The sequence below is a fragment of the Microtus oregoni genome, unplaced genomic scaffold, assembly GCF_018167655.1.
Source record: "Microtus oregoni isolate MIOR12 unplaced genomic scaffold, Mior012 000016F_ref0000370, whole genome shotgun sequence".
Taxonomy (NCBI): Eukaryota; Metazoa; Chordata; class Mammalia; order Rodentia; family Cricetidae; genus Microtus; species Microtus oregoni.
The window spans coordinates 17,781,913-17,804,358 of NW_024543075.1; the positions used below are offsets into that span (position 1 = coordinate 17,781,913).

General features: G+C 50.2%; 1 protein-coding gene across 1 annotated transcript; it reads left to right on the forward strand.

Moving 5' to 3' along the window:
• Positions 1–7,345: 7,345 nt before the first annotated feature.
• Qprt (quinolinate phosphoribosyltransferase) lies at positions 7,346–21,939 on the forward strand. The gene is made up of 4 exons (XM_041666951.1): positions 7,346–7,421; positions 20,586–21,121; positions 21,305–21,436; positions 21,521–21,939. The coding sequence occupies exons 1-4, from the start codon at positions 7,409–7,411 to the stop codon at positions 21,737–21,739; spliced, it is 900 nt and encodes a 299-aa protein (XP_041522885.1). The 5' UTR covers positions 7,346–7,408; the 3' UTR covers positions 21,740–21,939.
• Positions 21,940–22,446: the final 507 nt, after the last annotated feature.

Genomic DNA, 22,446 nt, shown 5'->3' on the forward strand with positions numbered 1-22,446 from the left:
TATTCCAAACCCCAAAGTTCTTCAAAAACAGAATTCACACATGTGCATTCTCTCTCTCTCTCTCTCTCTCTCTCTCTCTCTCTCTCTCTCTCTCCTACAAAGAGCAGCGTAGTTGATGTAGCCCAGTGACACAGTGTTTATCTCTAGTCCCAGAATGATGTCAAACCTGTAAATAAAACAAACACACACAGTGCACACCCGTGTCGGGGACTCAGGAGGCAGGGTTGGACCTAAGCTCTGCCTATTCAAAGCCAGGCTGGGTTACCTAAGACACTAAGTCAAAGAAGAAAATCAGCATCACAAAGAAGACTCAAGTTTCTGTTTACTCTCAAAGACTCACTTAAGATCCGGGATTACGCGATTTGGGATGTAGCTCTGATGGATGCCTAGTGTGTCTGCCCTGAATTCTGTCCTCAGTTCTGAGAAGGATAGGAAGGGAGAGAATCCAGGGCTTTCAATTTAGCTTCACTATCCTAAGTAAAAATTCCACATAGAGAGAAGACACGGACAGGGGAGGGTTAACAAAATCCCTCACCAGAAAGGGCCTGCACTTAGCAATGTCACTTCTCTCTTCCTAACAGTGAGTGTTCAGAGCGGCCTCTCTTTCTCTTCGCTAGCTCATTTCTGATTCTGTGTTTATCCAGCATGGGCGGGCAAAGCCTGGGGAGGAGAGACAGGGTTCCTGTGGCAGGGATGGAGGTTTCCTGTCAGCTCTGAAAAACAGGCCCAGTCATGACCCACTGTGATCAGACTGTGTGGCAGGAGGCAGACCTCCCACTGTCAACCAGAAGGGACTATAACCATGTGATTCTGAAATCCCAGAGTAGAAACAAAATCAGGAGAGAATGTCTAAACCCCGGCGGGTTATTTGGGGTGAGGCACCTGTAAAGTGGGCAGACACCTGGGGTGAGCCATCTACCTGTTCTCACAGCAAGTTGCAAGTAGCCCCCGTGTGCCCAATTCCCTCCCTATGGTCTGTAACATCAGGACAGGTTGGCTGCACCTTGGCCAAGGTCCCAGTGGAAACAAAATCGACTGTTGGCCGAGAAAGCCACCTGCCCGCCATTGCGTTTGTACAGGCTCTGCCTCAAGCCAGCCCACCCCCAGCTGTCCCCACAGCACACCAAGCATGGCTTCTCATCAAACTCCTCCTCACCATAAAGATCAGCTCAAATGTCAACGCTCTGCAAACAGACTGTGCTCTACTCCTACGGCTCCTCCCGCCATGCTGGGAATGACCGGGCCCTATGGTTTTGTTGATTTTTGATTGGTTGGCTAGTTTTGAGGGGCAGTCTCATATAATTCAGGGGTGGCTTTGAACTCACTATGTAGAGGGGACGATCTTGAGCTCTGTGTGTTCTTGTGAAGGACAGAGGAGACTATATTCATATATGCTATATGGACAGTCTCCGCCCTTGAGACAGGGTCTCTTACTGGACCTGGAGCTCCCATGTATTATTATTATTATTAGTTATTATTATTATTATTATTATTTTGACTGGGCTGGTGGCCAGCAAGTACTAGTGATCCTCCCCTAACCCAAACAGCACTGGGGTTACAGGAGAACATGACCACACCCAACTTTTTCCCATAGGTGCTGGGAACCCAAACTCAGGTCCTCCTGTTTGCACAGCAGTGTGCTTACCTACGGAGTCCTCTCCCTGGTCCCTGACCTTGAACTTCTGGTCCCCCCCCCCCACACACACCGCCTAAGTGCTGGGAATGCAGGTGTTTGCCACCATGCCTGGAATATGTAGTGCTGGGGGTCACACTCAGGACTTTGTGCGTGCTGAGCAAGCCACCAGCTGAGTTCCAAGGCCAGGTTGTGTGGCTGTGGAGACGTCAGAGCAGGGGCCCCTCCTCTGCTGCTGTGTGTATCATCTTTGCAGCTCTGGAGTCCAGCACCAAGAGCTACCAAATACATGGTTACAACACAGAAGGTTAGTGCATGAATGAACTCAGAAACACGCTTTGGAGATGGTTGGGTGGGCACTAAGAGGGCGTCAGGGTCGGAGATAGGGTCTCTGGCTGTTTGTTGTCCTTTTATGTTGTATCACTATTTGGTCCAGGCTGGGCTCAAGTGCCTACCCCCCCCCCCCAGAGTAGCTGGGATTACAGGCAGGAGCTATGGTGAGCAGTCTGACCAGCGGTAATAATGGTGTGGTGTATAATAGAGAAGTAATATCATCTACTGAACAATTGCGTACTGTGCCCAGCAGAAAAACTCCCTCGAGTTAAACTGTTGACATTTGGGGTGTGTTTGTTACAGGGGAGCCTGCCCCATAATCCCAGCAATCAGGAAGCCGAGGCATGAACCCAGTCTGAACTACATACATGTCAAGACTTTGATTTTTTTTTTTTTTTTTGTAAAGAAGCTGGGAGCCATAGTGCATACTTTAATCTAAGCAGTCTGGAGGCAGAGGCAGGTGAATCTCTCTGAGCTTGAGGCCAACCTGATCTACAGAGTGAGTTCCAGAATAGACAGGGCTACATAGAGAGACCCTGTCTCAAAACAAACAAACAAACAAATAAAAACTTGAAAGGGCCAAGGCTGCAGATGGCACAGAAGCTAACAGCACTGGCTACAATTCCAGAGGACCCAGTTTGATTCCCAGCATCCACAAGAGGGCTCATAACCGCAACTTCGGTCGCAAGTGATCTGACACCCTTCTTTGGCTTTCTCGGACACCATGTATGCAGGTGGTACACAGACTTGCATCCAGGAAAAACATCCATATGCTTTTTTTTAAATTTTAAAAGTAAATAAATGTTCAAGATTTTTTAAATGGCGAGGAGGGGGCAGAAGGGAAGAAAGGAAAGGTCAAGAGCTATTTCTCTATTTCTGCAACAATTGACAGCCAGCATTTGGAGCATCCGGGGACCCATTCTCCTTCCATTTTGTACTCTTCATTCTGCGAGGGTCAGGGACTGTTCTGCTTTCTGCCAGTTGGTAGGAGGAAAAAAGAGGAAGTTCAACAGTCTGCAGGGTCCAGGCCTGGAAGAGACCAGTAGCATACTCCAGTTAACCAGAATTCGGGCTTGTGGTGGTCTTAGAACCAAAGGATGCTGGGAAATGTAGTTTAGTTGTGTGTCCTGGAAAAAAAGGCGAAATAATCCCAACCACACTCGGGGAATACCACAATTGAAGACTTGCCGCATGAAGGAGGGCCTGAAAGACGCGGGAGAAACGCTTCAAGGGTGACACACGTCTGTGATCCCAGTACTTGGGAGGCTGAGGCAAAAAGACTGCCATAAATTAGAGGGCAGCCTGGGCTACACAGTAAGTAAGTTCCAGGCCAGCCTGATCTACACGGCAAGATCCTGTCTCAAAAACAGAACCAAAACATAACAACGAGATCAATCTGGAGAAAATGATAACGGCAGGGTGGGATGGGAAGAGCAGCTTGACACTCTTCACGGGCTGTGGGACGCACTTCCCGGGTACAAAGCCAGGCAAGAGAAGTACTGGGGCGAAAGGTCCCTGCAGTGAGAAACCCTTAACTTCTGCACCCCTCATCCCCTCCCCCGCCCCGTGCCTGGTTTGCTTCACCTTAGTCCCCAAGCAAGAGGCAGAGGAAGTGGTGGCGGTGGTTGGAGGGGCTCTGGAAGAAACGGGGCTTTGGTAATCAGTCCCCAAAAAACTGAAGCAAGGACGGTTTTCAGTGATAACTGGAGACCCTGCTGGCTCTCAGACAGGAGCGCACTTCTCTCAGGATAGTGAACGTCCTAGCTCGACCGCCCTCCCCCCCCCCCCCCCACACCGCCCCGTATTTCCCCTCTCCTTCTCCCTCTTCCTCCTTCTCTCCCCCCCCTTTTTTTTCTTTAAAAACGCTTTTTAAAGTATTTATCATTTAGTGTCTGATGCACTGGCTGCTCTTCCATAGGTTCTGAGTTCAGTTCCCAGTACCCGCACGGGCTCACAACCATCTGTAATTGGATCCAGTGCGCTCTTCTGGTGTGCAGGCACGTATGCAGATAGAGCACTCATACACACAAAATAAATAAATAAATAAATAAATAAATAAATAAATATTTTCTGTTTGATGTGTTTGTGTTTGAGTACTCTGCCTACACGTCTGTAGCGCATCACATGTGTGCCTGGTGCCCGTGGATGTCAGGGGAGGAGGGGAGGGCATCACATGGCCAGAGTACTGAGTATGAGCTCTGTCTCTCTTCCTCATTATTGTACATCTTTTTTAAAAAATATGATTTGATCAAAATTTTGAGCATAAACATAATGTTAAGGTTTTTTATTGCATACCTATTCACTCATCAACACTGTTTTTTAGGTTTGTTTTATTTTATGTGTGTGAGTGTTTGGCCTGTGTGTGTGTATGCAGGGACAGCCCATGTGTGCCTGATGCCTTTAGACTCTAAAGTTTAAAAGGTCAGCAGGGGGCACCACGTCCTCCTGGAGCTGGCCTTACAGATGTTTGTGAGCCATGATGTGGTGCTGGGAACTGAGCACAGGTCCCTGCAAGAACAGCAAGTGTTCTTAACAGCTGATCCATCTCTCCAGCCCCTAACATATTTATATCACTAAACATTTACATATTTTAGCTAATAATCTATTAACAGGGAAAAAAAGTGAAGCTCTTTCTGCCCAGCTTTTTGTTGTTGCTTAGAGATGAGATCTCACTACATAGACCAAACTGACCCTCCAACTCAGAGACCCTGCCTCTGTTTTCTGAGTGTTGAGATAAAGGTGTGCACTGCCACATGGAGCTCCCAGACTTTTACAAAAGACTTATTTATTTTCTTTTATTTGTATAAGTGTTTGTCTGCATGTATGTAAGTGAACCATGTGGATGACTGGCGCTCTCAGTGGCCAGCAGAGGGCGTCAGATCCCCCAATAACTGACCATGAGCTGGTTATAGGCATGCTGGGAACTGAATCCAGATCCTTTGCAAGAGCGGCAAGGGCTCTTAACCTTTGAACCATCTCTCTAACCCTCTAGATTGTTTTATTGTTTTGTTTTGTTTTGGTTTGGATTGGATTTTCCAGACAGGGTTTCTTTGTGTAACAGCCTTGGCTGTCCTGGAACTAGTTCAGTAGACCAGGCTGGTTTTGAACTCACAGAGATGCCCTTGCCTCTGCCTGCCACGTGCTGGAATTAAAGGCGTTGTCACCACCGACTGGCTAGATTGGTTTGTTAATTAATACTTTGTTATTATTTGAAAGGTCATAGGTTAGCCGTGTGTGATGACATACACCTTCATTTTCAGCACTGGGGAGGAAAGGGAGACGGAGCAATGTGAGCTTGAGGTTAGCCTGGTCTACACAGTGGATTCCAGGCCAGCCAGGGCTATACAGTGAGATCCTGAGTTGAGAGGGTGGTGGTGGGGATACATTTACTCGAAGCACATTGACCCAATCTATGGACCACTGCCTCCGACCACCCCATCTCCCTCCAGGTCCTGTTCTCTTTCTCCTTTTTTGTTATTCGGTTGGTGCTGCCCCTGTATGCATGGTGTGTGGTCGCCCACGGGGCACGGGAGAGTGACTTTCTCTCCTTCCCTCAGCACCTGTCTATCAACTGCCAGAAGCTTCTTCCATGGGATGGGGCCCTTCAGTGATGAGAGTTGACTGGCTTGCTCCTCTGCAGACAACCACAGCTTCTGTGACTTCATATGTGCAGCAGCCATATCAGGCCCAGACGCTGGCATTTTACAGCTCCCTTCCCTAATCTCTGACTCTTAAAGTCTTTCTACCCTCAACCCCACGGTATTTCCTGAACTTTGGGTGGTGGTGGTTGGTATAGGTGACCCATCCGCAGCTGAGAACTCAGGGCTATTTATACCCAGCCCTTGGCCAGCTGCGAGTCTCTGTATCAACCACAATTGGCTGCACAAAGAAACTCCTCTGCCTGAAGCGCCGGGCAGCACAGATCTATGGCTATAACCATAAATATTAAAATGCAGTTTGGCCCCCAGGTCTGGTGGTGCACACCTTTGATCCCAGCACTCAGGAGGCAGAGGCAGGCTGATCTCTGAATTTGAGGCCAGCCTGGTCTACAGAGTGAGTTCTAGGACAGCCAGGGCTACACAGAGAAACCCTGTCTCGAAACAACAAAAACAATAGCAAGTAAACAAACAAACTATAGATATATGTTTAAAAATATAATATATATTACATAAGTACACACATACATACATACATACATATATATATATATATTTAGAAATAACTTTTAAATCAGGGGACTTCCATAGACTTCTTCATATAGTCTTAATTTGGCTACCCACCTCCCTACCCCGTCCAAACCCCTTATCCCCACTTCAGCCCTGAGTTCACTTCCTCTCTCGTGTCACCAGCGTTCTGCTGGCTCCACTAATAGCTTTTTCTTGAGTTGGAAGATCGTAGGTTTCCCTGTAACTTTAGCATATACCTTCATTTTAGTTGAACCTTCCACAACCTAATTCCCACCCCCAGGCCTGAACCTTTCCACCCCCAGTATCGCTCTCTCTACTTTAACTTTACCTGCATTTACTGTCCCCACCCCTAGGTATCCACCTGGTGGTCCATCTCTGGTTTTCTGGCTCCCACACGTACTCTAGGTTAAACATACACAACAAGAGATAGACAGCGAGGAGTCATTATGAGTAAGAACGTGTGGCGTGTCTCTGTCTTCTAGAGCCACTGATGTCAGAGTCTCCATGTCACCCTCACAACCTCATCTAAGTACCTCCCAAAGACCCCACCTCCCAATACCTCATCTGTATAAATTTGGGGGAAAAGTTTTGAACACATTGGCTTTGGAGAGACACATTCAAACTGTGGCTCTCAGGAAGAGGAAGGGAGAATCTGGGGACATTTGTGGGGTTCCTTCTCGGTCCCTCACATACCTTCTTCCTTGACTAGCAAACCACTTTATAGCTAAAAACAAATGACACACAGAGAAGATATTTGAAATGAAAGGAGAATGGTCTGGATGTGGTGGTGTAAGCCTTAACCTTAGCATAGAGGCAGGAACACAGGCAGGTGGATTTACACAATGAGACCTTCTCTCGGAGGTGGGGATGAGTGGGAGGAATCGAATTGGGACTGGACTGCAGGTCTAAGGCCAGGATTTTTCCCAATGCATCACTACCAAGGCCCTCCGACCCTCACAGGAGAAAGTGGGTCCGGCGTCCGTAGCCATACACTCGGAGGGAACTCCAGCAGGGCTGGAAGTGGGAGAAAACAGGGCCTCTTTGGTGCCAGAGGAGGCAGAATTCCTGAATCTCACGCTTCTCCGGGACCCTGGGATACAGCGCAGGTCCGGGGCGAGGACCAGAGGCCTCTCCGGAAGGACTAGCTCAGCGAGGCCCCTCCCCACTCTCTCTGGCAGCCCCACCCCCAGCCTCAGCCTCTGGGAACATCTATCTGAACAGTGGTGGACACACTGACCGGCTGCTCCAAGTCACCATGGACCCTGAAGGTGACATAAGTCTCGCTTTGTCTCCCTGTCTCCCGTATCCCCTACTGTCTGTCCCTCTCCCGAGTCCAGTCATCTCCACCCCTCCCTCTTCTCTAAAGACCCCCTTCCCCCTCTGGTCTCTCCTGGACCTTCTTCCCAACCTCACTTCTCTCGAACTTGGTTGAACCCCCAAAGTTCTCCGCTTGCTTCATTGTTCCTTCTGTGTTGAGCCCTAAGAGCAGAAGTTGGGGGATGGAACGGAGGAGGTCGAGGTGCTGGGGGCAAATGGGCTGGTAGTGGGAACCCGGAAAGAGGAGCAGTCTCGGACTCTGCCCCTTGTTAGCGGCCAAGAGAAGCAGAGGCAAAGTCCTGTCTCATCCTCGCAGGGTGGGGGAGGGGATGAAGTCCGAGCCTGTGGTCCGGCCATAGGAGTCAGGCTTGGGAGTCACAGCACCTGCTGAGTCCAGAGTGCAACAAGGACAGTCTGCGGGACAATGGGCAGACCTCACATCCTCTCGGCCTCTTTTTCTTGCTTCTGTAAAAATGACAATAGCATTGGGGCAGGGATGCGGCTCAGTGGTCCAGCTCTTGCGCCTTGTGCTCAAGGCCCTGTGTCCCATCCTGGCATTAATGTGGCTCATATTTGGACCCTTTGTGTTTCCTCTACCTCCCTGGGGTCTCCTTCCCCATCCTCTGCCCTTCATCCTGGTTTGTACCCTTCTGCCTTGACCGTGGAGCCTGCTCTGGATGTAGCTCCAGCTAGCATTCCTGGAGCACCCTGTGTAGATCAGGCTGGCCTTAAACTCACGGAAGTTTGCCTGGCTCTGTCTCTCACGTACTGGGATCAACACCATGCCCGGTCAGCCTTTCCCTTCTAAAGCAACACTGACCTGGGTTTGAGGGGTTTTCGCAGTTGTGGAAACTCCGGGAAGTTATTTACCCCATCAGATCCTGGGTTTCTGCACCCGGAAGATGTTGCAGGGATGCAGGAAAACTCAACCAGCTTTGCAGACCTCTCACTAGCCTGTTTTTGGGTACCCGGCTCTTTATGATAGTCTTGAATCAACAGTCCTTTGAGAACTACTTTTAACTTACCAACAAGGAAACTGACCACAGTGAGATTAAGTATCTAGTCTAGGTGACACAGTGGTCAGGTGGCAGGGATGGGACTTTATTTAGGTCACTCTGAGGTCACCTCTAAGCTTTGTTCTAGGGAGGCCATGGTGATGTCCATGAGCATCTGTGTGTGTGTGTGTAGATCAGAGGTGATAAACTAGTATCTCTCTCTCTCTCTCTCTCTCTCTCTCTCTCTCTCTCTCTTCCTGAGACAGGGTCTTACTATGTAGCTCTGGCTGTCTTGGAACTCACTATGGAGACCAAGCTAGCCTCAAACTTACAGAGATCTGCCTGCCTCTGTCTCCTAAATGCTGGGATTAAAGTCATGGGCCATTGATGTAGAACACCCTTCTGTATGCTGTGGATGTTTTATTACCATTGGTTAATAAAGAAGCTGATTTGGCCAATAGGCAGGCAGAATAGAGCCAAGTAGGAAATCCAAGGAAAGATAAAGAGAAAAAGGGTGGAGTCAGGGAGATGCCGACAGCTGCTGGAAAAGCAAGTGTGAGGTAACAGGCCACAAGCCTCTCGGCAACATGGGTTAACCTAGTTGTAAGAGATCGATTAAAATAAATAAATTAAATAATAAAATAAATTAATGATAAGCCTGAGCTAATAGGCCAAACAGTTTGTAATTAACATTAAGCCTGAGAGTGGTTGTTTGGGAACTGGCAGGCAGGAGAGAAACCTCCAGGTACAGGCCCCTATGCCCGGCTAGTAACCAAATGACTAGTACATTTCCCTCTCATTCTCTACCTTCTCTTCTTTTTAGACTAGGTCTCTCACTGAATGAACCTGGAACTCACAAGCTGGCAGGCCACTGAGCTAAAGGATCTGCCCCCTAATACACATGCACACACACACACACTTACACTCAGTTTGTGAGGATTGCAGACCACTTTTGTGTGGCTCCTGGGGAGTCTGATCAGGTCTTTGTTCTGGTGAATCAGGAAGTTTGCCCACTGAGCCATCTCTCTAGACCCCAACCTTGAATTTTTGAGGTTTTAAATTATTCTGCTTAAGACTTTGGGTCTGGGGCCTGGTGTGGTGCACACACCCGTGATGCCAGCACTCTTTGTTGTTTGAGACAGGATGTCTCTGTATAGCCCTGTCTTTCCAGGAACTCACTGTATAGACCAGGGTGGCCTCGAACTCATGATCCATTTGCCTCCTGAGAGATTAGGTTCCACTTTTGGAACTTCGGACTCTCCGTCTCCATGTTTGGTGTTTCAGACTCAGTTTTCCCTTGAGCAGCTATTCTGATGTTTCTTCTCTTCCTCCTTCGTCATCATCTTGAACGGAGATGGGGGATACCCACCCACTCACTTTGTTGCCCTCTGGTATCCAGTGGTTACATCCCCTGGAGTTACTTCCGCAGTATCCCTGGTCGTTTATTCTAGTTCGCCTCTTCCGAGCATCCTATCCCCAAGGTTCTGATACATTGCTGCTCACACATGTGACTCCGGGCTCAGCCAGAAGGCTGGTAAGGGCTGGTGACCTGCGTGAAATAAGTGAGGAGAGGATAGACGCAGTCCAGGCTGGGGAGCCAGCGAAACAAAGGGGCCAGTCCAGAGCGTGGAGGAAGCAGGTGGGAGTCGGGGTTGTACTGCCCCAAGCGGAGAGTCCCGCTGAGCCCATGCAAGCATCCTAGTGGCCAAGCACTGTCCCTATGACCTTGAGAAGCGTGCCCTGCTGTCACAGTTCATTCTGATTCACTGCCTCTTGCCAAAGCCCTTTCCATAGCTTCTTCACCAAGAACCCTCAACACAGTTTAAATGTATGTCTGTGTCCGGACAAGCATGTACATGGAGTGGAAGCCAGAGGACACCTTTCAGGAATCAGTTTTCTCCTTCTATCGCGTGGGTTCTGGGATTAAAGTCATCACACTTGAAGGCAAGCGCCTTTGCACACTGACCCATCTCACTGGTCCCTAAATATTGAAACGTCAATCTTCATTGTATTTTCCAGTGACTTCCTGTTGCTCAGTGAGCAGAACCCGGTTCTGAACTCTCCTCCAAGCCTGGCTCTGCCTGGCTCATTCCTTTTCTCTCGTTCCTTTCCAAGTACCGGAATTGCATCTATTAGTATCTACCACCTCTCCCGGGTACCTGCGGCCTTTCTCTGCCAATCGAGCACTCCCTGGTCAAAGTTAACCTAGTCTCAGAGCCAGCCCCTTGCGGCCTCACCTCTGTCCTCACGGTTCATTAGCAAATCTTCCTTCGCCCTCAAAGTATTTGTACCATCTCAGCATTTGTGATGGGGGCTTTACTGGGCCCTATTGGGAAGTCATTTCTGTTCCCTAACAAGTGAGGGAGCATTGGAAAGAACTTGCTCAGGAAGCTGCAGTGTGGACCAGACTCTGTCTCCACCTGGTGTTCGCTGAATGAATCTACAGAAGCAGAAGGAAGAACAAAGCTGGAGTCTGTGGCTGGTGGCCAGGCCTTGTCTCAGACACAGATGGGAATTGTCCCCCTTCCCTGATAACTGTCCCCTGGTGACACTCACTTTCAGAGAGCCCAAGGGAACATGGGGTGGAGTCAGGATTGCAATCCAGATGTTTCCGGCTCATACTTCAGGCCAGGAACAAAACCCTGGAATCTTGGGTGTCCCTTGAAGAACTCTGTATTGATGTGTCATGTGGTCTGGTCCACTGTTTTCTCTTTTCTGACCGGGAAGAAGTGCTCGCTGGAGCAGTCTGGTTCCCTAAGAGGACTGCTCCACTTCTGGGGCAGCCAGTGGCCCCCTGGGAGGGCGGTCACCCTGGAGGATCCATTGCTCCAGGCAGCTTGGGTCCTTTGTCTACTGATTCCTATCTTCAGCCCTGTCTTTTCTGGGCTCCTAGGTGACTACAGGCACAACTCAGAGGAAAAGGAGGAACAAAATTGAGCTAGATCTGTGACCATCTCTTCTTCGTGGTGGTGGAGTGTGTGAGTGAGTCCCTGATATGGCCAGTCAGCTTATACCCCTAGCCCACACTTGCCAGTTGTATGGACTTACACTGTTTTGTACCTCCATTTCCTTGCCTATAAAATGGGGATAGTTGTGGTTGTGAAGATTACATTGCAACCATTCTAGTGAGAATCTTTTTGCATCTGTTTCCTTGTGTGTAAATGTGCATGTGTGCATATGTGTGTGGGGTGTATGTGTGTGCATGTGAAGGTCAGAGGTTAATCGCAGGTGTCTCCGCAGGAGCCATTCACCTTAGTTTGGGTTTCCATGCTTGTTCTGTGCGTTCTGGGACCCTTCACGCTTTTACAGCAAGCGCTTTTGTAACTGGAGCTTTCTCTCCCACCTACCGGTTCCCAAATAATTACTCTGAGGTTCAATATTAATTACAAACTGTTTGACCTGTTAGCTCAGGAATATTATTAACTAGCTCTTACAACTTAAATTAACCCATTTCTATTCGTTTATATTCTACCACGAAGCTCATGGCTTGTTACCTCACATCTTGCTTCCCCAGGAGCTGCTGGCGTCTCCCTCGACTGCACCTCCTTTCTCCCTGTATTCAGTTTGGCTTTTCCACCTGGCTATATTCTGCCCTGCCATAGGCCAAAGCAGCTTTATTTATCAACCAATAAAAGCAACACATATTCACAGTGTACAGAAGGACACCCCACGTCACACTTTACCCCTGGGCCATCTCCCAAGGCCAGAGTGAAGACACCAGAAGGAGACACTGTGCCTTCTTTTTGGCTCTGACATTAGTGAAATAATCATCTCCAAAAATTAGAATTTCCTGGAAAGCTTATGCCAAAACTCCAGGACCTAGTGTGTCTCCAGGAGGAGGCTGCCCTAAACTACTGGTCAGGGCACCTTGCAGGAGGAACAGCGATAATGGGCAGGGCCACCCCTGACCAGGACTGCTTAGTTTACACGCGCCTCTTGCCCTGTGTTTAAATCTAAACCTCACATGAAGATCACCAAGATGGCCCAGGCTGGCCTTGAACATGAAGTTCTCCTGTCTCATTGTCTATAGTAGTTAGAGTTACAGGCTCACACTACCACACCGGAAACACCATTTTATTTTATTTGTTAATTTCTTTTTAAAGAAAAGGCCTCATATAACCAAGCTGACTTCAGCTCTCTACACTGTGGAGGGTGACCTTGAACTTCTGATCCTCCTGCCCCTGTCTCGAATGCTGGAGTTACAGGTGTGCTAGTGACAGGACCCAGGACTTGCTGCATGTCAGAGAAGCGCTCCACCAACAAATTAGCTGTACCCCACCCATGCCATGTCAATTTCATCAGAGTCTTATTCATTCCAGATAATCAATTAAAAAGGTAGCCCTTGAGAGGTCAGGTACGGCTGAGTGAAATTATTGTTGGCAGTGTAGGTGCCGAGGAGGAACGTCCCCCGTGGATAACACGGCAACGACTGCAATCTGTCCCTGGCTGACAGCTGTCCCCACCAGGCAGCTCCCTGCACCAGCCTGGCTCCCCTCTCTCTGAATTAGTGCCTTTTCCGCAGCTGCCAATTAGGAGAGCCTGGCTATTCAGACCCACTCTGGAGATGCCTTTTGTTGGGAGTGTTAGCCAGTGGGGCTTAAAGAACAGCAGATGTGTTTGTTTATCCCCCAAGTGGAAACTCTGTGAACAGTGTGCCCTACACCAGGCAGCCAGGTCCGCTCATCTCCGAGCCATCTGTGTGGGCGAAGTCTGGGGGCTGAAGCAGCTGGGTTCTCCTGAAAGCACTCACTGTGGAGAGAGAGGAGCGATCGCTGCCTCCTCCCACCTCCTCCCTCTCCGAGCGCTCTGCTCTTTAGGAAGTTTCTCTTTCCCAGCCTCATTTTTCCAACTATAAACACGAAAGCCGCGCAGTGTGGAGGACTGTGGGCAGGACCCAAGACAGCGCACAGCCAGTGAGTGCTCTGGGATGGCGGGCACCCGCGCGTGGCGGCCGCTGACCTTTCCAGACTCAGAAGCTCTGCTAGCGATTAGATTCCTGCTGTGCCTTCTACAGGGCACCCTAATTCCCTCCCAACCCCAGTGGGGACCCAGGGATCAACATTTCTGCACGGCTCTGCACTAATTCTGTTGTGCAAGAGACACAGAGAGTGAAGCCGCAGCTCGGCAGTTAGAGCGCTTGCCGCTCCTGCAGGGGGCTGGGGGTCGCTTCCTAGCACTCACACAGGGGCTCACGGGCAGCTGTGACTCCAGTTCCAGGGGCGCCAGTAACTTATGGCCTCCGAGGGTACATGTGTAGTGAACACACGCACATGGAGGCAAAACACGCATACACGTAAAGCAAATCTTTAAAAGTTAGAATGGGAAATGCGCTTTGGTCCCTGGGCATCGTATTCTTGCGAGCTTAAGGCAAGGGAGGACTAGAAGGATCTTTTGTTCTCACACTCAGTCTCCCGGTGCAGCCCCTTATTCAACTGAATTTCCTGACCTTTTGGGAGGGGTCGGAAGAAAGAAGCTGAGACCTTCTCTGTTCTCAGCTGTGCTTGGGAAAGGGCCGAGCCTGAAGAATGAGGTCATGAATAACCCGTCGGACCTGTGCGATGAAGCCGCTGAAAAAAATCTCTGAAGTAAGGGCCAGGGTGCAGCTTAGTGGTGGGTGCTTCCCTGGCAAGCGAGAGGCCTTGGCTCCAGCCCTAGTGGTAAGGAGGTGGCTTCATCTAGACTCCTCGGCTCAGCTCCTTCTGGTCTTCCTCCTCTTTCTCCACCTTCTCTCTCTTGACAGGGTCTCCCTCAGCAGCCCAGGCTGGCCTCAAACTCTCTTCATAGGTCAGCCATGGGGGCGCTGGGGTTGGTGATGACGCCAGCCACCTCTCCTGGGGTTTCTTGTTTCCTGAGTGTTGTCTTCCTGCTGCTGTTTGGAGCCACTGTTTCGTGTGGTTGGAGAATGGCTTGTGAAATTGGTCACAGCACTGGTTCTCGTTATATAAGTCATGAGTCTCAGCAACTTCACTGAGCTGAACACCTTCATCACCCTAAACGACCCCAGCCATGTTAGTTCAGGCTCTGCTCCCAGCGTGCACTGCTCTGACTTTATTAGTTTGTCTTTCCTGGCATTTTATATCAGTGGAGTCAGATGGTATCATATTACACAGCCACCAGGCTTTTAATTTTTTTATATTTTTTAATTGTAATCTTTTTTTTGGGGGGGGGGGACATTGTCTCCCTACATAGTCCTGGCTATTCTGGAACTTGCTATGTAGACCAGGTTGGCTTCCAAGTCATAGAAATTTACCTGCCTCTGTCTCCAGAGGACTGGGATTAAAGGCGTGCACCACCATGCCTGGCTAATATTTTTTAATTTTCAAAGTTACATTTATATATATATTTATTTGGATGTGTAGAGTAGGGGTGGGCTTCTCCTTTTATTGTGTAGGGTCCTGAGATGGAACGCAGTTGGTTAAATTTGGTGGCTGGCATCTCTCCTGAATGAGCTATTTCGCTGACCCTGGCCTCAAACTTTTTGCTTGTTTGTTGTTGTTTTGTTTTGCTGAGTCAAGGACTTGTTATGTAGCCCCCATTGGACTGGAACTCACAGAGATCCGCCTGCCTCTGCCTCCCCAGTGCTGGAATTAAAGGCGTGTGCCACCACCTGGCGTCTTTGCAGAGTTTCTCTCCCTTTTCATTCATGTTTATTAGCATATGTTATCTGTAGAAAATAAAGAGTTTCAGCCGTGACTACGGTGCCCTTTGATCTTCTTCGCCCATCACCTTGGCCTCCTCAAGCCTCCAGCTAGTCCGCATCTTCCCCCAGACAGCTTCCCTCTACTTCTGTGGTTTTATTTTTCAATCTAGACTCTGTATCTGGGAGAAAACATGCAGTGTTTGTCTTAACATGATTTCCAGTTCTAACCGTGCTCTGCAGATGGTATAATTTTGTTTTCCTTTGAGGCTAAAGCTTCCCTAAGCAGATATACCATGTTTTCTTCATCCATCCTCCTGTTGATAGGCCCTGGGGCTGACTGGATGACTTGGAGGTATTTGAGTAGGTGCTGCGGTGAGCAGAGGTTCGAACCTCACCCCCTCTGAGCCTGGGATCTGGGCCCAGCCAGGATCTGCAGCAGCAGTTCCTAATGCTGTATTTTAACATCCATATTCATTCTCTCTCTCTCTCTCTCTCTCTCTCTCTCTCCTCTCCCTTCCTCCCTCTCCTTCTCCCTCCCTCTCCCTTTGGGAGAGTCAGTTCTTCCTTTTCTCCATGTGGGAAGTAGGGATGAGACACAGGGATGAGACTCAGGCTAGGTGGTAGGCGCCTTTACCCTCTCAGCCATCTCGTGGGCTCTGCCGCGCACTGCTTTTAACCTTCATATGCTGGGATGTGGGGGGACTCAGAACACCCAGATACCTGGGATCCCCCAGCTCAGAATCAGTAGTTGATCCACGACGAGCCCAGGCAGCAGAGAGTTAAAACAGGCTTTCCAGATGACCCAAGCGAGCCATGCTGCTCTGGGTGAGGGCCCTTGCTCTGCTCAGCGCCTGAAGCCAGTGGTTCATACACACCGCCTCCACTTCCTCACCTCACTGTGTAATTTTTGACTGTGACCTTGCGGCTGTTTCCATCACACATTACCCAGACTGCTTTAGCCGAGGCCTCTTAGTCACTAAGTTGCGAAGTCCAATGACCCATTTGCAGCTTCCACTTACCCTGCCCAAGCACTATTTATTGAATCTTCTCCCCACAACCCCCAAACATCCGCTCTTCATTCCTCTCTAGGCATTGTCAGCCACACCTCTGCCTGCGCCTCCCCCTGCCCCATGCTCAGACACCATGCCCACAGTCTGGCTACTCCTCACCCTCGCATCTTCTGGGAACAGACCCATCTACCTACTCTGTTTGGGCACCATCCATGTTTCTTGTGGGCGTCTACGTTAACACCTGCAGAAAACCACCGGTTCCCTCCCCAGCTGTGTGGCAAACAGGGCACCAAGGCACCACCACACTGAGACTCTGAGATTTGGTTTCTATGCTTTTAGAAATAGGAATGACTGCCCAGTGGTGGTGGCTCACATCTTTAATCCTAGCATTCAGGAGGCAGAGGCAGGTGAATGTCTGTGAGTTTGAGGTCAGCCTGGTCTACAAGAGCTAGTTCCAGGACAGGCTCCAAAACTACAGAGAAACTCTGTCCCCCCCCCCCAAAAAAAAGAAAGAAAGAAAAAAGAAAAAGAAAAGAAAAAAATAGGAATGACCCCTGTGGGAGGCTAAGATGAGGCAGCACTCTGTGGTACCCACTTGTCCAGGGCTCCCCATGCCCGTCCCACCTTCTCCTGATATTCCTCTTGCCCAAACTTCTGCTGGGTTTGTGTTCAACCACTTGGAACACAAACCCGAGGCTTCGATACATAACAGCTGCCAGTTTAGCAAATTCCACCTCAGAAGTAGCTCTCACACCTTCCCTGCTCTCCCTTTCACTGCTGCCCAAGTTCAGGGCTTTACCACTTTCTGTTGGCTGCCTCGGCCTCCTTTGGGTGGCCGAGGTGACCACACTTCACGTCCAGCTCTGTGGGGGTTCCTGGGATCCACCCCAATTCCCAGGCTAACAGACTTGGCTGGCCTCCCATTTCTCCAGTCTCATTCTTGGCTTTTCAGCATCAAATCCCTTTGACCTCAGCCACCTCTGCCTGGCAGACATGACTCCTTCTTCCCGGGCACACACTGCCACCTCCTCCAGCACCCGCCACACTTGCCCAGCACACCTACTGTATGCCTGACGACGTCCCTCGGAGCTTAGCAACCCAGGGTCTCTGCACCATTATCCCTGTTACAGACAATAAAAGGCTGCGACACTGTTGAGACTCAGGTCCTGCCGCCCCGGAGTCTGAGCTGAGTCACTGAACCGAGTGGCCTCTCTGAAGGCATGACTGTCCTGCATGTTTGCTATAGCGCATGAACTTGCCAATATTTGGCCATTTTTACAACTTTCTTTCTCTCTCTGTCTTTCAATAGGGTTTCCCTGTATAGTCCTGGCTGTCGCTGTCGTGGTCGTGAAACTCACTCTGTAAACCAGGTTGGCCTTGAACTCAAGTCCTTGAACTGCCTCTGCTTCCCAAGAGCTGGCATTAAAGGTGTGCACCACCACTGCCTGGATCATTTTTGCGAAATGATCATATAGCTCAGCCCACTGGGCATTTGGTTGCTTTATTATATATTTACTTATTTATTTTTGAGACAGAATTTTACACAGTAGCCCAGGCTGTTCTGGACCTAACTGTGTATGTAGCCCAGGCTGCTTTAGACTTGTTGAAATCCTCCTACCTCCTACCTTACCCTCCCACATGCTGGGATTACAGGCTTGAGCCCCTAAGTGGCCCAGGCAGCCAGAATACAGCTGAAGACCGGACAGGAGTGTGGTGCAGGTTAGAACCTTTTCACCTCGCAGGGGTCTGTAGAAAGAGAGGAGTACAGTGAAGGGGCAGGGGAAGGGACGATGCTGAACCAGCTGAGGCTCAGACCTGAGAGGGGCAGGAAGACCCACCTACCACCATCTCCACGGCAGCTGCTCAGTCAGTCGGGAGGGAAAACAACAAGCGGGAAGTGGGGTAAAGAGAAGAGAGAGTGGAAGGAGCAGTGATGGGAACTGGAGTTTCACAGTGGTAGATCTGTCAACGACAGCAGAAGTGGCAGTGGTGGCGCACGCCTTTATCCCTGCACTCAAGAGGCAGAGGCAGCGGATCTCTGTGAGTTCAAGGCCAGCCTGGTTTATAGAGAGTTCCAGGACAGCCAGGGCTGTTACACAGAGAAACTCTGTCTCGAAAAAACAAAAAGAGTGATCAGGAGGCAAGTGATTAGAACAGAATCATCCAGAAATCTGCCTCTAAGACAGGACTCTAAAGACAGTGTGGGCAAATGGGAATTCACAGCCTAGGAGCTCAGCAGAGGCCAGTGGTTCAGAATTACTAACAGGAAGTCCTAGGGGTAAGGAGGCATTCTGGCCACACCAAACTGAACAGAATTCTCAGCAAAACTGCGTTTCAGACAGCAACAAGGGAGTCCAAATCTATTTGGGGAACTGGATGTAGGTGGCTCGCACCTGTAATCCCAGCCCGTGGCTGCCCGGAGTTCAAAGCCAGTTTGGGTTCCAAAGTGAATTCCAGGATAGCAGGGGTGAAGAAGAGGGGGGTTTGGTGGGGGCGGGAGTCGAGGGAAGCCAATTGCATGAGGGTTGCAGCTCTTTGACAAACCGACAGGTGGCAGTGTTGCATCATGTCTGGGTCTCCGCAGTGGCCAGATTCTGAGACTCTAAAGGCTGCAAGGTCCTTTAGTTGGTGCCTTTGGAAGTGAAAGACCTTAGAGATACCATGCCTCTACCCCTTATCCCAACCACACATAGCCGACCTAGTTTGCAGCCGAGCTCAGACGTCTAGTTCTGAACCTGCAGCCGCCTTGCCCTCAGCCCATCTGCCTTTCCTACGTGGTCCTTTGCTGTAAATACCAGAACTTCCAACTTTATAATACCTGGTGTTTGTCTGTGAGTGAGGTTTGGTGGTAGGAACACATTTTAGAAGCTCAAGGCTCTGGTTTAGATCCCCACCATAAATAAAATACTTGGTGTTCCAGAGAAAGCTAGGAGCAAAGAGATTCGAGCTCGTGGCCTGCTGGAGGGTTGCAGGGCATGAACAGCTAATCCTTCTGGGCAGCACAGATGAATGAGATGGAGGCAGGCAACCTTCGGTGTGCAGAAGTCGGTTGACCTTGCTGTTAAATACAGAGAGCCTTGGTGGTGCATGCCACTAAGGAGGTGGGATGACCGGGAGTCCAGGCCGGCTATCCTGGGCTACCTAAGCAGAGCGTGTCTCCAGAGAACAAGATATTAAATATCTTATCTGTAAATAAAGAGCTTCGGACCCAACAGCAGGTTTAGTACATAAAATATGAGACACCCAGTTACATTTGAGTTTCAAATAACAGGTCACGATTACTTACAAGTTGTTAAATGTGGAAGATGATCCGAGCGCCTAAGTACTTGGGTGTCATAACAAAACAGAAGGGCAGCTGGCGGGAACAGGAAGAGGAGGAAGCTGCTGTTCAGGGTCCAGAGCTTTAATTCTGAAGAGGGGAGGTTATATGAGGTTAGTAAGACCACTGGGCTCAAATGCACTAGGAGGTTTGTCCCATGTTGTTTCTTTAACTATGAGTCAGTTAAAGTTAAAAACAGGATGCATGGCGGGAGATGACTTAGTGGCTGAGAGGGCCTGCTGCCATGCTCGGCAAACAGATTTAGAGTCTAGGACCTACATGCTTTTTTATAAAAGCATAGGCTGGAGAGGTGGCTCAGCCATTAAGAGCACTGCCTGTTCTTCCAAAGGTCTTGGTTTAATTCCCAGCAACCACATGGTGGCTCACAACCATCTGTAATGAGATCTGGTGCCCTCTTGAGGACTCAGGTGTCCTCATCAACTTAGACTATGAAACCCAATATGGACAAGTTCAACAGAACCGCCATGTACGGGCTTTCAAAAATAGACTTTCGCAAGGTATCCTTTGACCTCCACTCAAGAGCAATGACACCTGCGCGCGCGCGCGCGCGCGCGCGCGCACACACACACACACACACACACACACACAAAATAAATGCAGAAAAGATTTACCAAAAAAGGCATGGTTTGATAGGAAGGAGCAAATGCCCTGCTTCTTGCTTCTACATTTCATTATCATCATCATCATTATTATTATTTATGTATTTATTTATGTATTTATGTATGTATGTATTTATTTATTTACTTTTCAAGATAGGGTTTCTCTGTAGCTATGGAGCCTGTCCAAGCCTATCCTGGAACTAGCTCTTGTGGACCAGGCTGGCCTCGAACTCACAGAGATCCGCCTGCCTCTGCCTCCTGAGTGCTGGGATTAAAGGTGTGCGCCACCACTGCCCAGCTTCCTTATAAAATTCCTTGATGCTTACTGAAAGTTTAATTTTAGCTAGGTGCGGGCTATTTTTATTTACTCTGACAACCTGGTCGGCTCCAGATCTAACCCTCTGCCCCAGCTCAATCTCCACTCTGATTGGCTAGTGCCCTGTTGACCATACTTTTGGACATTTCTGTGTCACTTCTGGCTACAAGGGAGGAAATACAAGCCTAGCAGCCGTCTCTCTGGTTCCCCCGCAGGCCTGCAGCTCCTGCTGCCCTCTACAACCCTAGCAGCCCTGGCGAACAGCTGGCTGCAAGAAGACTGCCCGAGCCTCAATTTTGCAGCCTTGGTCACTGGATCAGGTCCCGCACAGGCAGCGCTGTGGGCCAAATCTCCAGGGGTTCTGGCCGGGCGACCTTTCTTTGATGCCATCTTTACCCAGCTCAACTGCCAAGTGTCCTGGTTCCTCCCAGAGGGATCGAAGCTGGTACCTGTGGTCAAGGTGGCCGAAGTCCGGGGACCTGCCCACCACCTGCTGCTGGGGGAACGGGTGGCCCTGAACACCCTGGCCCGCTGCAGTGGGATTGCCAGCGTGGCGGCGACAGCTGTGGAGGTGGCCAGGGGCACCGGCTGGAATGGGCATGTGGCGGGCACGAGGAAGACCACTCCGGGGTTCCGACTGGTGGAGAAGTACGGGCTCCTAATCGGCGGGGCTGCAAGCCACCGCTACGACCTGGGAGGGCTGATAATGGTGAAAGACAACCACGTGATGGCAGCCGGCGGCGTGGATAAGGCGAGTGCCTGGTTGAGCCGCTGTTCTCACTAGGGTCCGCTTCTGACCCTCATTCCAGTCCCTCCACCAGAGTCCCAGGGTTAGGGACGCCATCTGTAAATGGGGGGAGGCCGACTTCCGTTTTGTGCTCCAGGGTCCTGTGCCAGGCGAGCCAACCTCACCTTTTCTCTGTCGGCCTCGCAGGCCGTGCAGAGGGCCCGGCAGGCAGCCGACTTCGCCCTGAAGGTAGAGGTGGAATGCAGCAGCCTGAAGGAGGCCTTGCAGGCAGCAGAGGCTGGGGCTGACCTGGTCCTGCTGGACAACTTCAAGCCTGAGGTGAGATGGATCCGACTCCTGGGCAGGGTCTGTGCCGGGGAAGAGGTGGGAAGCTCTCACCTCCTCTCCGCTTGTATCTTACAGGAGCTGCACCCCACAGCGGCTGCCCTGAAAGCCAAGTTCCCCAACGTGGCTGTGGAAGCCAGTGGCGGCGTCACACTGGGCAACCTCCCCCAGTTCTGTGGGACCCACATTGACGTCATCTCTCTGGGGATGCTCACGCAGGCTGCTCCAGCCCTGGATTTCTCCCTCAAGCTGTTTGCTGAAGGTGCTACTCCAGTGCCTCATGCCCGTAGGACCTAAAGCCGGAAAAGACGCCACCAGCAGGCGACACTCTGGCTTGTTGGCCCTCTTTAGGTTAAGAGGCGGCAGGACTCACCTGACACCTGAGCTTCCCACTAGCTCTGCCAGCCCCGGCTTGTGTGACCTGCCGGGGCCGACTTTGATTTTGCTTGCCTCAGTTTTCTCATCTGTAAGATAGGTCTAATAAACGTTCGACCTTACTGAGCTGTGGATGACAGCTACCGCACACCGAGCGGCCAGTAAACGCTAGAAAGCAGTACCGCTCCCCTAAGACATAAACTTCTTTTCAAACACCACCTTCTAGAAAGGTTGCCCCCTTAATAAACGGTGTTTCATAGCAAGACTCTGGCACCCGGCAGCTGACAGCACACGCCCTGTGTGGGCAGCTGGGGACATTTGACAGGAAACAAGCCACAAGCACAGCCCAAACTTTCTCTGTCGGCAGGGTTGAGGATCAGGCATGCTCTAACCTCAGCCCTCTTCTTCCCTCCCTCCTTTCTTCTTTCCTGCTCCCCCCTCCCCCGCCACGTAGCCGAGGCTGGCCTTGTACTTTAACTGTGTTCTCATGGCTCAGACCATGGCACCACACCTAGCTTAAACTCTTCCTGCACGTGTAGACTAGAAGCCGTGAGCAGCAAGAGGACACTGGGGAGAAATGCATGGAGGTTCTCTTTTTTATTCTAAGATCAATATCTTATATTTGAAGG

Bases quoted from the DNA above. Each gene is read 5' to 3' on its own strand.
- Qprt (XM_041666951.1), top strand. The intron at 21,122-21,304 runs GCGAGTGCCTGG...TCGGCCTCGCAG, and splicing joins CAGCCGGCGGCGTGGATAAG to GCCGTGCAGAGGGCCCGGCA. The intron at 21,437-21,520 runs GTGAGATGGATC...TGTATCTTACAG, and splicing joins TGGACAACTTCAAGCCTGAG to GAGCTGCACCCCACAGCGGC.